Genomic DNA, 12,793 nt, shown 5'->3' with positions numbered 1-12,793 from the left:
TGTTCTGTCAAATCTGAAACGGGGTTTGCACTTGCATGTGATTCAAAATAAATGAGTCAAAATGAAGAAAAAACAAAATTCTATCATAATAGTCTAATGAAATGATGAAATCAAATCAATATTTTGCATCATTCACATGAACAGTATAAAAAGGGAAAGCCACATGAAAAAAAAGACTGGAAGTAAAAAAAAAGTGGTGCTATAAAAAGGACATTGTGCCTTGTGACGTGTATGGCCTGACGATATTTATAAATCCGTGGAGGGGGATTTTAGGCGTCTGATGAAAGCTGGCGACTAGAATGTTCTGCGCAGGCGCCTTGCGAAAGCGTGTTTTGGTGTCAAGCTCCTTGGCTAAGCTAAAGCTAGCCCGAGCGGCTCGCAATTCTGCAAGTCATGCTGGGCCATCCAAAGAGGAAAGGCTGGGTGGGCTGAGCTCAATGGGACCACGGCAGGACGGAACTTTACACCGGCCTGGGCTGCACTTTCGTGGACTTTTTGGCATGGAGGCGTAACATATACACTCAATTATTCTTGACGTGAGTAAGAAAGCACTCTTTCTCTAATGTTTTCAATTGCGTAAACCGGTCAAGTGATGGCAGGGGAACGACATCATGTCAGCTGATGCCTTTGTACATGTCGATATTACATTTATGAATGGATAATATGCACCTTGCTGTCGTTTGATAACTTATTCGGTTAAGTAGTTTGGGGCCAATTTGGGATTTTGACAGCAAACAGTAGCCCGACCAGGCTAACTGTCGCGTGACAGCTGCGAGTTCCAATAGAAGTTGAGACATTCATTAGTCCCGCCTACGCCTCGTTTCTGATTGGCCACTCGCGCCTGCACTGGCGTGTCTTTTCCGGGTTTGCTCTCTCGCGAGTGGTTGTCAGCCCACGTCAATCACCACTTGTTGCTAGGGAGATTGTTTGATGCTAAAACGTCGAATCCGGCGAAGGCGCCTATCACTTTTCTTTTTTTGGGGAGGAGGGGCACAAAAATCGAAGGGAAACAAATGCTTACACGGCTCGATGACTCTGAGCGTGTTGTTTACATGGTGACACTGGATACGTTACTGGGGATAAAAATAGGAGGCGGCTAAGCGCCTAGCAAGGGAGAGAGAGAGGAAGGAGGGAGGGAGGGAGGGAGGGATGGAGGGAGGGACCGCGTCTGCATCTCGGCCAGCTTTCACCTTCAGCCTGCAAGGCAAGAAGTTGTCGTCCCGTCAAGGGTGGGGTGAATGATGCTCAAGGCGCTTCGGGCTTTAGTTGCATAGGAAAGAATGACGGCGACGTTATTGGGAGTTGTCTGCGACGTGGCGAGGGATGAGTGAGATGTACTGCTTTGCCCTCAAATGTGCAAATGTAATGACATGTCTGCTGCCGTGCAACAATCACGCATGTTTCTCTCGCCAGGAGGATGACAATCATATGAAAAGTGGATTTTCACCGGTGGAAAGCCTCCCTGAAAACTCTCCCTGGTTCATTTGGACGCCCTTTTTAGTCTTTTTGTACTAGTCATTTAAAGGCCCTTTTTTTTCCTTTTTTTTTTTTTTTTTACTTTCCCCTTTTTTTTCTTTTTGCAAAGAAATGCTTTACCTGAAAAAGTACTTCACAGAGGGCCTGATTCAGTTCACCATCCTCCTGAGTCTGATCGGCGTGCGGGTGGACGTGGACTCGTACCTGGGCGCCCGGCTGCCCCCTTTGAGGGAGATCATCCTGGGCCCAAGCTCCGCCTACACGCCCACTCAGTTCCACAATCTGCGCAACACCCTGGACGGCTATGGCATTCACCCCAAGAGCGTGGACCTAGACCAGTTCTTTGCCAGCCGCCACCTACTCAACCGGGTGCGCCAACTGGATCGCTTCTCGGTCCCCAGCCCCGAGTTCGACACTTGGCTGGTGCACCGCGACGCCGAGGGCGGCCAAACGGGCGGCGCCAGCATCGCCCTGGACAATGGGGGCGGCCTCGAGGACGTGAACGACCTCGACGCTGCCCCGGCCATGAGGGGGAACGGAGGAGGTCAAGGGGGGCCGCCCGAGACCACCTATAATCTCAACGTAGCGGACGGCGAAGGCGGCGACGGACAGGGAGCCCAGGCGTTGGACGGCGAGCGGCGGAGGGACGACGACAATGACGATCTTAGCAAAGAGGTATCGGGGAAATAGTTCGAGTGACGCTGAGGCGGGGCTCATTTTCAGGTTTGTGGGGAGGACAATGGTGGCCCACCTTAAAAAAATGGGAAAAAATCCTAGACATTTTAGCCGAGAATGTGTCGAATTGCTCTTAATTTTTTTTTGATCCCAAATCAAATGTAAAACTGTCCCTTAGGACATCGACTTGATCGACATCCTGTGGCGACAGGACATTGACCTGGGCGCCGGCAGGGAGGTCTTTAACTACAGCAGCCGGCAGCAGAAGGACGACGACGGGGATAAGCCCCGCCCAATCCCGGAGAGCAAGGACGCCGCCGACGCCGACGACGACGAGCGGCGGCGAGAGAGTTGGAGGAACGGAGTCAACCTGCAGACGCTTCGTTCCGTGGATATCGAGACGGGAGAGAGCATCCCCCAGCAGGTGGGATATATTATTACACTGACCATTTTCAGGTAGCTCATGGACTTTGTCCTCCTCCTCCACAGGAGTGCTTAAGGCTACTGGAGGCCACGTTCCCCTTTGGAGAAGAAAGTGAGGTAAAGCCGGGCTAGGGGGGGGGCGGTATGTGAAATTGGCGGGTTTTGCTGGGCTGTTAACATTTATGGCGATGCAATCGGACATGGCTTGCTTAATTATTCATAGGAATCCAATCACATTAAACGATGTGTGAACTTGAAAAATAAGGATAATGACTTACCTTGATTTTCCGTAGTTCCCTGCCCCGGCAGCGCCACCAGAAGCGGCGGCGGTAGCGCCCCCCGGTGCAGAAGGTCCGTCCACGTCGCAGGGTCTGGCCCCTCAGTTGGATCTGGAGCAACAGTGGCAGGACATCATGGCCGTCATGGAACTGCAAGTAAGAAAAAACTTGATGAATGAACAAAAATACTTCAGCATAGGAAATGCAGATCATGAAAAAAACCTTTATTGTTCAAATTGCATGAACATTGCAATCGATTTTACAGAAGCTGCCACGCCCAATTTTCATTTCATATAGACATCCAGTCAGTAACAAAATAAAATTGAAGGCCCCAAACTAAGAAACATTAACATCTTTCTAAAATGTCCTCTTTTTTTCTGTTGAAGGCCATGGATGCCAACAACAGCGACGCAGGCTGCGGAGGCGTCAACGCAGGCCGGATGTCAGCACCCCCGACGGTCCCCATCCACCGGGACGTCAGCCTCCACCAGGCCTCACTAGCCGGCTGCAGTCAGGAGTACCAGACGCTCTTCCCGCCTCACTTGGACTCCGGCGGCGACGGCGGCGGAGGCACTCCTTCGTCCTCTGTCGGCAGCGCCAACCTCAGCGGACTTTTCCCGCCGCCCCTCCTCAACGTCAGTGTGGGCGCCATCCCGACGGACCCCTTCGCCGGGCTCTTGGAAGAATCCATGCTGGATGAGATCAGCCTTCTGGACTTGGCCATGGAGGAGGGCTTCAGTCAGGCTCAGGCGTCGCAGCTAAGAGACGAGTTGGACTCGGACTCGGGCTTGTCCCTGGACTCCAGCCGCAGTCCAGCGTCCCCCAGCAGCTCGGAGACGTCGTCCTCTTCGTCTTCATCTACTTCCGCCACTTTCTCCGAGGAGGGCGCCGTGGGCTACAGCACGGCCGCTTCCGACTCGGAGGAGGGCGCCGTGGGCGGGTACCAACCCGAATATAGCAAGCTATGTCGCATGAGTTTCCAGGTTGGTTTTTCGTGGCGAAGAATCCAGTTTGAACCCGCTAAGAGTCCATTTTGATCTCTCTTTCGTTCCAGGACAACTTCCACGGGCTCCCCCACTTAGGAGGAATCAACCACAACCACACCTACAACCTGCCGCTAGCTCCTCCCCCAACCGAGCTCCCCAAGAAGCCGGGCTCGGGGCTCCAGTCCGCCGTCCCGCCCGAGTTGGCGGACAAGCACTCCAGTCGGGACGAGCGTCGAGCCCGCGCCATGAAGATCCCCTTCACCAACGAGAAGATCGTCAACCTCCCCGTGGAGGAGTTTAACGAGCTCCTGGCCAAGCACCCGCTGAACGAGGCCCAACTGGCCCTGGTGCGGGACATCCGGCGGCGCGGCAAGAACAAAATGGCGGCGCAGAATTGCCGCAAACGTAAGCTGGATACCATCATCCACCTGGAGGAGGGCGTTCACCAACTACGACGCGACAAAGCTAGACTACTCAAGGAGAAAGTAGAATTCCTGCGATGCATCCGCCAGATGAAGCAGAAGATGCAAAACCTGTGCCAGGAGGTCTTCGCCCAAGTTCGAGACGAGCAGGGACGACCTTACCCGGCCAGCCGCTATTCGCTGCAGTTCGCCGCCGACGGGAGCGTCCTGGTGGTGCCGCGTGGCGAGCACAACCGGCCCAAACCGGACAAGAAAGAAAAAAAGGACAAGAAGAAGTGAGAAAGTACAGTCTGGTGGTTTCGGGGGGGATTTGGGGGTGACACTTTGCCTTTCTTTGCCTCTTTTCTCCACCTTCCGCTCCCCTTGACCTCCACGTTGCCCCTCTCGCTCGACGATTGGTCTTTGCGCATTTCCCAGGCGGGAAAAAGGAACGCACACCCACATCACCTTCGCGGAAAAGAAGTTCCACAAGCTTCTGAACGTCCGTGGCTCCGCCCCCCACAAAAAAAAACTCCTCCAGGACAATCGCTTCCAAGTCAAGTTAGTTCACCTTCTGGTCGAGAGCTGGCGCTCCCCCCCTGTATTGACTTGCCCCGCCCTGGACCCTCGCTTGTGACTCCACCGCTCCATCTTTCTGGACTTTCCAGGAGGGGAACAAGGGAAGGTAAAAAGGAGCCTTCGCCGGGTGGGTCACTTGGGAGGACAAATGTTTGGGTTGGAGGAATTAGCGCTGCCTTGCAACGTGTATCCACTTGTTATTCTTCTAGATTTCTTCCTTCCTCATTCTAAAGAAAAAATGGTCATCATGATGCGCAATGCTGACATTTGTAGTCTGGATTGGAGCCATGCTGTAGTCTACGCAAGCCAAAATGGAGGCGAGAAGGTTCTACGATGGAGTCTCATGCAACCGTTTCATCTTCTAAAGGACTGTTATTGAACCTTTTCCTCGGTGGTGATTTATAAGCTACTGTAGAAGTTGGAATGTTGTCGGGAAAGGGGAAAAATACACTTAGTGGTGCTGATACGTTATCGTCTGTGCTCTCAGAAAAGAAACTAGAAGGTATGGAGCCCAAGTCCAGACATTTTGGCTCTCAATTTGAATTAATTGGTATAAAAAAAAGAAAAAAATATGACTATCATTTCCAATTTTAATCTGACAGTAGGCAAATTCATGGGGATTTAGTTTGTATTTTGTGGTCCTAATTATGGTATTTGTGAGGCCACAATTGGAGATTTAATAATTAGACTTTTGGGGCTGCCGTAAAAGAAAAGAGAAATGGGACACAAAAGCATCTTCCCAACCCGTGGCTAAACTTTGCATCCTGCTAAAACTTAAAGCACTTTTTGTTGGTCTGACCTGTAAATATTTAAGTGTGTCAAGCCCTATGCCACTTTTTTCATTTTGTTCTAGTTCCATCGTGTTTGCTGGCAATCAACTTTTGTTTCAATGACTTAATAATAAAGTGGTTTTGTTTCCAAATCTCTCAACGAGTCATTTAATGTAATAGTTTAGTTTCTGCGGAACAATACATATCTATACGAAACATCCCGTTCAAATCAAAACACTGATTAGTGTTAGACGACGTAACGCTAGCCAGACAACATTTCCCGTAATGCCCGTGGCTACGGAAAACCGCTGCCTGTGATTTTCACATTTAAAGCGAACCGGGCACCTCCCCGGCGTGATTAAAGACAGCACGCCACCACTATGCTTTTATTTTTTAAGGTTCTATATTCCGGTGTTCTATCGGGCCAAAACATTAGTTCACAGTAGCATATTCACGTATAGTTGGATAGTTAGCGTAGTTTATTTTTTCAGAATGGCGTTCCTACGTATGGTACAACAAAGTTTTAGTACGTGGGGCGTAAACATTTACGCATAACGTGAGCGATGACGAAAACTTCAAAAAACAAAATGCAAAGCACATCTCAGTATGTCTATGACTCAAATCAGAAAGCAATACAATAAAATACACAAATAAGATCATCATTATTGCTTACCTGCCGTCTCTATTGTGATTCCAAAGTTATTTTCGGTGCAATTTTCTTCTTTGACGTGCTGACTTGACGCCAAGCTAAAAGAACAAACATCTGTTCAAAAGAAGCAGGTGTGCACATTAATTGCAATCAATGAGCACGGCCATGAGACAACAGCATAACAAAAAGTCAGTTTAATCTCCAAAAATGACAGCGAGACATGGTAAACAAGCATCACCAAAAAACAGATTTTTCACGACAAAAGGATTATCATAAGAACACGACGGCTAAGATGTCAATGTGTGCCGGAGGCTGTGGGGGGAACGTTTTACATTGTGTGTGACTGATAAAAGGCGTAAAATGACCAAATTGAAGACTGCGTGGACACGGCGGTAAGCAAGATGACGACATTCTAAAACACATAAAAGAACAACCAAGTGTTCGAACCCGACCCCTCCTGACTCCCCACCTTCAGAACCCTCCCCCTCAAAAAATGTTTTTTTTTGTTTTAGTTTTTGTCTTCCTTCTCCTTCTTCTCATCTTCACTAGGGTACGAGTGCCAGGTGAGCCGCTCCTCGTAGAACGAGATGACCACCTGAGGACACTTGATGTTAGCCTCCTTGGCTGGAACTAGGTCTGCTTCGTCTGAGTTTTTCCTATGAAAAAATGAAACAAAAATAATAAACAGTTGTCCTGGGTTCAAGTGCATGGTCAGTCCACCTCTGTGGCGTTTGCATGTTCACCCCGAGCCTGTGTGGGTTTTCCTCCCACATTTGTCCTTTGTTTCACTGATTCAGGGTGTCCAGGAGTCAGCTGGGATAGGCTCCAGCACCCCCCGCGACCCTAATGAGGATAAAGCTGTTAGGAAATAGATGAGATTAATATAAAGTTGTTTTAAAAACTCAAACTGCGATATCTCCAATGGGTCTGAAACCATGTTGGAAATTAACTAGTGACTGCACTACCACTTGTGTCCACTAGTAGGAAAAACACACCAAGGACAAAGCTTAGCTTGTATCTATCAATCATATTAGTAGTATCATTCAAGTATATTTAGGATACATGGAATTTGAGCTGCCATTAAAAAATATAATAAAATAGATCCCAACCATTTCATGAGGAACATGAGCTCCCCCGTCGAATCAGTGGCACCGATGATTCTCTCTGGGTCCAAACCTCTGGCGAAGCCCCTCAGCTTCTCCGTCTGAGCCAAAAAACAACACAATGATCCTCAAGCGTGCATTTTTTCCCCAAAAAAGCCTCACAATAGTGTAAACTCACGTCATCTTTCTTCCTCTTGGATTTACTCTCTTCGCCATCTCCTTCGGCGGCCTTCCGTTTGCCCTCCTGCGCCGACTTCTGCGACTGGAGGAACTCGGCGATGAGGTCGGGACAGTCCAGGTTGTCCTCGGGCTCCCACGTGTTGTCTTCCCTTGGATCCAGGAGGGGAAAAACGGTTAGTGAAGAACGACGACGTGGGGGCTAAAAAGTGACGACGTGATGCTCACTCGGAGAAGCCTTTCCACTTGAGGAGGTACTCCACCCTCCCCTTGATGACCCGCCGGTTGAGGACCTTCTCCACCACGTATTCTTCTTCTTCCTCCTCTTCCTCGGCTACGTCGTCCGCCTTCTTCTCCTTCTTTTCCGCCGGGGGCGCCGTGCTCTCTTCCGTAACGGCGGGGACATCATTTGGGCTTTCTGCGGTCACGCTCATGTTGGTCAAGTACACCTGGACTTCACTTTAGCTCCAGCTGGACAAAAAGTGACAAAAAAATACCATTAAAATGGCACTGATACATTTTATTTTGTAAAATTTGACTTTTTTTCAGCTTCTTAACTCTCTGATGGCACTAGATGTCCAATCTGTTTGGACTTGGGGGCAATGAACGAATGTTCGCCCATCCCAGTCGAAAATGGATTGACGTTCAGGGCCGTCAATGGCAGTGAAAGATGAACATGCCCGGTTTTAAAGAATGGGACGTCCATAGTTTTGATAAAAGAGAAAAAAAAACAATTTACATGGCAGACTATTCTAAAATGTTGTTAATGTTTACTTTTTTTGCACCGGTGAAAATAAAAGTAAGGGAGCGCTCTTCAAAACACAAAAGCTGCAAGCAACCACCTGTTTTAGCAACACAATTTCTTGCAAACAACAGAAGTGAAATCATCAATAGATAAAGTGAAATGAAAATGCCGACCCCCAAAAAAGCACGGGTTTAATATTAGCACGTTATTGGCGCACACACAAAGCCAGAGAATGAACGAGCAGTACGCACGCACGACAAAGCATGCAGGGGGGTGCTAAGCATGGAGGGGAGCTTTCCCTTCCATCCTCCATATTGTGTTGGCTTTGGGAGGCCTTCGCCTTAAATTGCATTCACCGCGTCGGCTTGCATCTGTCGATAACATTTATGTTTTGGGTTTTTTTTCCGCCTGGCGAATGCAGAGATGCTAAATGGAGTGGCAAATTGCCGCTTGCTACGTTTCTTCGATCGTTCACTCTCTCACACTCACTCTCTCTCTCTCTCACGGCACAATGCATTTTAAAGCAGTCGCCTTTTGGAGGGAAAAACAATTTCAACTCACCGCTGACCCCAAAAAAATCCCTTTTGAGAGGTCTGCCCGAAAGAATAGAACCACAGCGACACGCTATGCTTTTATCCTGCGCCAATAACGTTGGCGTTTGACAGTTTTTTTCCTCCTACCTGGTAGGTAACACAGCGCAGTTAGCTTTTGATTAGCTCCAAGCTAAGTGTAGCATCGCATCTCCGCCCCTTTCCGGCTTGGACTTTAGATATCATGTCAGGCTAGAAGAAGAGAAAAATAGGACAGCCATCGTTAATTGTTAAGTTTTGTGTCGGAGCCATTCATCAACGATTTGACTTTAAAGTACATTTTGATATCTCAATTATCAATTAATTGAAATGTTTTGTACCGTCTATAAGCCCAGCACTTATTTTGGTATATTTACCACCATTTTAACCTTTCCTCCAACATTTACCCCTAGCTTAAAAGAAAATTGCTTTTACATTAGTCTAGAATTAAATGTATTTTAGTGCGTAAAATGAATAACATCTGATGCAAGATGGACGTCAGTTATTCGGCCATCGATTCCGCCTTTAAACATCTAATCTTATATTTGTGATATCTACATATGAAACGAGCTATCGAAGGGAAAGCGGAACACATGCGCATGCGCTATGGACTTTTACCCGGCTGTTCCCTTTTTAATATTTTGACACTTAACATAACTGAGAAAGCTAATGCGCATGCACAAATAAGCATGATGGGGTTGTTATTAATTGGGTTTGTCCCTTGTAGTCATATTATTATTATATTTTTACAGTCAGCTCGTATATATATATATACATTAAATACATATGGTTTGGATATTTGTGCTAGATTTGAAAAGTCAAACCTCGTATTCTATTTGGATAAAATAGTTTAAATAGGCGTCGTTTTACGCATGCGTAAAAGGAGCTGACGTCACGAAGACAAGACGCTAGCATACATTCAGTGGCTCGCTTGCTTGTGACTTGCCAAATGGAGAAGCTATTTTTTATTTATTTATTTGTTTAAAGGGAAATCAAACCACTAAATTGAACTTCTACAAAGATCTCGCATTCTATTTCACTGCAACAAAACATCGATTGGTGTCCTGACTTTGCATGACAGGTTGGTGATCAAAATTAGACTGGATTAGTTTTTAGGTAGTTTGTTTTTAAGGTCAACAACTGTTAACTTTGACAGCTCTTCCTATCAAATTTCAACTATTTGGGCGAAGACTTTTTGGGTCACTGTCAAGCAGTTGTTAATGTTTATATTTGTGTTATCGCGTTGAAGTTGGGCAACAGCTGATCTTACTTGGGCGGGGACATTAGACAGGGGACTAATTGGGCTAATTAGCATTATTTAAGCAAAAAGAGGCGATTAAATGTAGAGGCTATCATCTGATGATGCGTCCAACGTGATCGCAACACTTAAATGCTCGATTTTCCGAGTCAATCAATGAGTTTCCTTGTGATGGCCAGCTGAGTCACAGATCAATATGCCACTGAAATTCAATTTAATTGTATCAGTGACTAATTTGGATTGCTTTTAATCGATTGAGAAATGCAGCTGCATATGAAAATATCTGAAAATTGTTTGAGAAAAATGATTTTTCCAAAATATAAACAGCAGTATTGCAATATATAATCAATAAATTGTCACAGCCCTCATTTCAATTGTGGTTGATGACAAAATAATATGCAAATTATTGGCCTGATCTTAAGCAAAATAGGTATGTGTATTAAATTATTTGTCTTAAAATTATCTGTGATTTAAATAAAATCAGCAAAGTAACAAATCTGTTTTTTTTTTTACAATTCATTTTGTGCAACGAGAGTGACTTTTTCTTTTCCTGTTTGGCAGACTGAGTCACAAAGGCAGTGTGTGCAGCATGTGAATTGAAGCCACTTACTTCCTTCATCTGGTCTTCGTGCAACAGCAGCATGACGACCGCAACCATGAGCCACGATGACGTAGGTCGCCGCTTCCTATTCAGGCCTTGGCGGATTCCTCATCACGTGTCCTATTATGAAGCCATTCAAATTATTAGATTGGAAATGGTGCAAACAACTCAAAATTATTTGAATAATTCCACCTGTTTTTTCTGTCTTGACAGGAGTTTGTTGCCGTGCGGGTTCAAGATCCACGGGTCCAGAATGAAGGCTTGTGGAATTCCCACGTGGATTACAAGATCTTCCTTCATGTGAGTCCAGATCATGGAGTTTCTAAAAAAGATTCTTATGCTAATGCTAATGTTGTCATTGCAGACCAACAGTAAAGCGTTCACTGCCAAGACGTCATGCGTGCGCCGTCGCTATAGCGAGTTCTTCTGGTTGAAGAAGAGGCTGCAAAAAAATGCTGGTTTGGTGTGAGTAAAGACACATTTGAAGGAGTAGAATGTTGAAGCTAGCTAGTGTGACTTTGAGGTTTTTGGTGGTTTCCCTAGGCCGGTTCCAGACCTCCCTGGAAAGTCCTTCTTCTCCTTCAGCAATGAGGATTTCTTGGAGAAAAGGCGGAAAGGACTTCAAGTCTTCCTGGACAAGTGGGTGGTGTTCCTTTTGGGGCCATCTTTGAATGCCTATCTTTAATTTTTGATGTCTTCCAGGGTGGTGAACATGACAGTATGCCTATCAGACAGCCAGCTCCACTTATTCCTGCAAACTCAGCTTCCCGTGGGCCACATCCTGGACTGCGTACAAGGCCACACCCCTTACACAGTGACCGACGCCATCTTGACCTACGCCTCGTCCAATCGCGGCTGGGCTCAAGCTCAGGAGGATGACGTCGCCACCGCCGCCGTCCAGGAACCTGGTCTCAACGTGTCTTACGAGTCTGTAGAAAGGTGAGGGCGTGTCGTCTTTTCGGTCACTAACCTGATGAGTATTTTTTGAAATACTTTAAACAACTCGTTTACAGCCCAGCTCATCTCAAGCCTCGCCATCACGACAGTCCGCCGCGCTTCCCGGCCCTCGCCGCCAAGGACGACGTCCTTGAACCTCAGGACAAAGCTGGGACGACCATTTTCTATCTGGGAGACGAGCAGACGGACATGGCCACGCCCGTGAGCCCTCTTGAAACAACCGTGGAGGTTGGAGCTTCTCTGCCAGTGGACTTGGGAAGTTCAAATCTACAGGGGGATGAAGTCCGGGTGGCTAGTTCCGAAGCTGTGACCCAGGAGGAGGCCGCTTCTCTAGCGTCGTCCAATGAGAGCATCGTACAAGTTAGCGACGAAGAGGAAGCTGAGACGTCTCTGGAGCGTGATGACCGCTGGCTGCGGGTTCCGGGCGGAAGCGCCGCGGACCTCCGAGCCGAAGGTGGCGCCGATCGGGAGCTGAGTAACTCTTTGGACGTCAATTTTGCCCAGAATGACTTTAGCGTGTTGGGTAGCAGCTCAGCTCCTGATTTAGCTCTTGGGAAGAATTCTGATTTGCCAGACTGAAAAGGACATTCACTAGAGATTTTTTTTCTTCTATTTTTTTGGACTCTTTAGTTTCAAGTGGTGTGAAACACTTTTATCGAAATGTTATTTTTTGACCCAAGCCCTCAATTATACGTTTTTGAAAGATTCCAAAGTATTTTCAGAAATCAGATAGTGCAATTTTCGACAATGACAATAATGGCCACAGGAGGGCGACAAAGCACTTCTATTGCTTGCTTTTTAACATACTTGGCAGCAAAACCTTATTTTTTTGTACTTTACTTTGACCTCATCAGTAAACTAAGATGGAGAACAATTTATCAATTGGTAATCTTGAAAATACAGCCTTTGGAACAATACGTGATTATTATTATTTTTGATTAATGCTGGTTTGTGGTTAGGGTGTTCATTCTAAATTGCCACGTCTCATTTGAGACAGCAGAAAGGCGCTGAGGAATGTTGTTTTTAATTCTTGAACTGTAACTTTAAAATGAATACAAAGTTTGGAAATAAAGGCCATTGCATCTTTATATTTTGGTATATCAATTTTACTGACAACTCTCATTGGAAAATAACTGCACGGGAAAT

The 12,793-nt window shown here is 46.7% G+C and overlaps 3 protein-coding genes across 5 annotated transcripts; 2 read left to right on the top strand and 1 right to left on the bottom strand.

Moving 5' to 3' along the window:
* Positions 1-257: 257 nt before the first annotated feature.
* nfe2l1b (nfe2 like bZIP transcription factor 1b) lies at positions 258-5,740 on the top strand. The gene is made up of 6 exons (XM_077738363.1): positions 258-536; positions 1,414-2,151; positions 2,330-2,575; positions 2,868-3,008; positions 3,239-3,835; positions 3,907-5,740. The coding sequence occupies exons 2-6, from the start codon at positions 1,588-1,590 to the stop codon at positions 4,537-4,539; spliced, it is 2,181 nt and encodes a 726-aa protein (XP_077594489.1). The 5' UTR covers positions 258-536; positions 1,414-1,587; the 3' UTR covers positions 4,540-5,740.
* Positions 5,741-6,416: 676 nt separating this feature from the next.
* cbx1b (chromobox homolog 1b (HP1 beta homolog Drosophila)) lies at positions 6,417-9,055 on the bottom strand. 3 transcript variants are annotated; one of them, XM_077738368.1, is made up of 5 exons: positions 8,943-9,055; positions 7,746-7,988; positions 7,519-7,669; positions 7,347-7,441; positions 6,417-6,893 (listed from the first exon to the last, which is right to left on the bottom strand). In XM_077738368.1, the coding sequence occupies exons 2-5, from the start codon at positions 7,949-7,951 to the stop codon at positions 6,746-6,748; spliced, it is 600 nt and encodes a 199-aa protein (XP_077594494.1). In that variant the 5' UTR covers positions 7,952-7,988; positions 8,943-9,055; the 3' UTR covers positions 6,417-6,745. The 3 variants fall into 3 exon arrangements, with proteins under 3 accessions (XP_077594494.1, XP_077594492.1, XP_077594493.1); XM_077738366.1 differs by having other exon boundaries at positions 8,824-9,016; XM_077738367.1 differs by lacking the exon at positions 8,943-9,055 and adding an exon at positions 8,076-8,802.
* A 610-nt stretch (positions 9,056-9,665) lies between these two features.
* snx11 (sorting nexin 11) lies at positions 9,666-12,735 on the top strand. The gene is made up of 7 exons (XM_077738365.1): positions 9,666-9,912; positions 10,651-10,760; positions 10,904-10,990; positions 11,055-11,155; positions 11,234-11,329; positions 11,393-11,629; positions 11,704-12,735. Exons 2-7 carry the CDS (start codon positions 10,731-10,733, stop codon positions 12,224-12,226), a joined length of 1,074 nt encoding a protein of 357 aa, XP_077594491.1. The 5' UTR covers positions 9,666-9,912; positions 10,651-10,730; the 3' UTR covers positions 12,227-12,735.
* The last annotated feature ends 58 nt before the right edge of the window (positions 12,736-12,793 follow it).

This window comes from Stigmatopora nigra, chromosome 18, assembly GCF_051989575.1.
Source record: "Stigmatopora nigra isolate UIUO_SnigA chromosome 18, RoL_Snig_1.1, whole genome shotgun sequence".
In the NCBI taxonomy this organism is placed as follows: Eukaryota; Metazoa; Chordata; class Actinopteri; order Syngnathiformes; family Syngnathidae; genus Stigmatopora; species Stigmatopora nigra.
The sequence above is the reverse complement of the archived record's forward strand: the minus strand, read 5'-3'. Positions and strand labels throughout refer to the sequence as shown.